The following is a 1656-nucleotide window of genomic DNA, read 5'->3' on the forward strand; positions in this document are numbered from 1 at the left end:
AAAAAAGGGGGGAAAAAAAAAAAAAAAAAAAAAAAAAAGAGAGACCAGATTACCTTGATCATCTGATCCAGCTCTATGTTTAGAACTTGATTAAATTGTGATTCACTAACACCATCCCTGAGAGAGATTTTTTGTACCAAGTTAAAGCATATATGGTGTTATCATTGTAACAGTCTGATTGTGAATAAAGTTTAGAACATGGTGCAACAAGTGAACACAACAATTAAATGCAATTGCACTCTCTGTGGATTTTCCTGGAAAACTTTGGGATGGATGAGCACTGATATGACTTTCTTTCATCTTCTTAAGCAACCAAACAGATTATCATAAATATGGAATACCTGAAAACAATGATGTGGGCTGGTTTACGCCCATTGTTTGTTTGATAAAATTCCAAAAGCATCTCTCTGTAGCACAGTGCATATGCATTTATTCATAAGGTTGCTATACAAATCTTGATAAGTAAATTGATTTACGTGACATAGCTCAAAGATGATTTCAAATTTATATAGTACCTCATGATACCATCATCCTCGCCATTTGCTAAAGGCTTGAATAAAGATTCTATCATTTCTACCTTTGAAGATTGAGTTCGAACAGCTGCCCTGTATTTTGATATCAATGGCCAATATTGAGATCCAACCACCTGGCAGACCAGAAATGGACAAGAAATTAGTATGAACTGTATCTAATTGCCAATATACTTGCCTAAAAGAGATATAGAGGAACAACCGCAGCAATGGATGGAGCATCTGATTGTCCAGGAGATCCATGAGACACATCCATGCCCAAAATCATCGTTGGAGTGTCCTGAACTATAGGTATACCGGGCATTTTCTCTATTGCCAACAATGAATTGGTCCCTCCAAGCTTTAAAAAAAATGATGTTATATTACGTAAAGTTACAAAAGGCAAACAAGTTACAGTTTCTGTTTATTGTACGCAGGGGTTGTTAAAATGCTGCTCATTGATTAACAAATTACCTTAGTATTGATTTTGAGAAGAACATTTGTAAGGTAATGGTCATTAATCTTTGTTGGGGAAACACATTGCGTGACAATACCAACATCGGTCAAGCTTTTTTTCTTCCAAGGTCCTATACATTATTGAGAGGAAATGTTTGACATTTTGCTCTGCCAAAAAAAAAAAAGGAACAAAAAGAAAGATTCTATTACCATATATATCTGAATTTTTGCGCTCTGGCAAGACACAAAGAAGAAGCTGAGGAGGGCCAGGGATCTTGGACATTATCAGTTCAAACATCTTTTCCACCCGAACTATAGGACCAGATCGTCGATACTGGGGATCTTCCTCAACAAGAGTGTGTGGCCGCTCCATATGCTAACATGCAAACCATGTCAAATAAATTAACGGGCATTTTTTAGTGGAAATCCACAATTTTGAAAATAGAAAATCAAGATACATACAATGCCTTTGTTCCTTGCACAGCTAATCAGCTCCCTTGAAAGATGACTTGTATCACAACGTGCAGAGAAGTTGACCACTGCCCAGCGCTCAATCCGTGAAGGTTTCAGAACTTGCTATGTATATATAAAAGAAATCAACATGGAATCTGCAAGGATAGTTTTCTTTGTTCACCCCCTCTTTTTTTTATCCCTTGGGTGGTGATGTGGGGGAGGGGGGGGGGGGGATATG

The 1656-nt window shown here is 37.4% G+C and overlaps 1 protein-coding gene across 2 annotated transcripts in view; it reads right to left on the minus strand.

Moving 5' to 3' along the window:
• Positions 1–1656, minus strand: part of LOC115996713 (protein argonaute 16) — a 7242-nt gene that overhangs the window by 1843 nt on the left and 3743 nt on the right. For both annotated transcript variants that reach the window (XM_031236086.1, XM_031236084.1), the window contains exons 12-18: positions 1428–1541; positions 1176–1341; positions 984–1096; positions 733–870; positions 516–646; positions 342–407; positions 54–117 (exon numbers count right to left, since the gene is read on the minus strand). In XM_031236086.1, the coding sequence (XP_031091946.1) occupies positions 54–117; positions 342–407; positions 516–646; positions 733–870; positions 984–1096; positions 1176–1341; positions 1428–1541 (792 nt within the window). The remainder of the gene's footprint in view (positions 1–53; positions 118–341; positions 408–515; positions 647–732; positions 871–983; positions 1097–1175; positions 1342–1427; positions 1542–1656) is intronic.

This window comes from Ipomoea triloba, chromosome 11 (assembly GCF_003576645.1).
Source record: "Ipomoea triloba cultivar NCNSP0323 chromosome 11, ASM357664v1".
In the NCBI taxonomy this organism is placed as follows: Eukaryota; Viridiplantae; Streptophyta; class Magnoliopsida; order Solanales; family Convolvulaceae; genus Ipomoea; species Ipomoea triloba.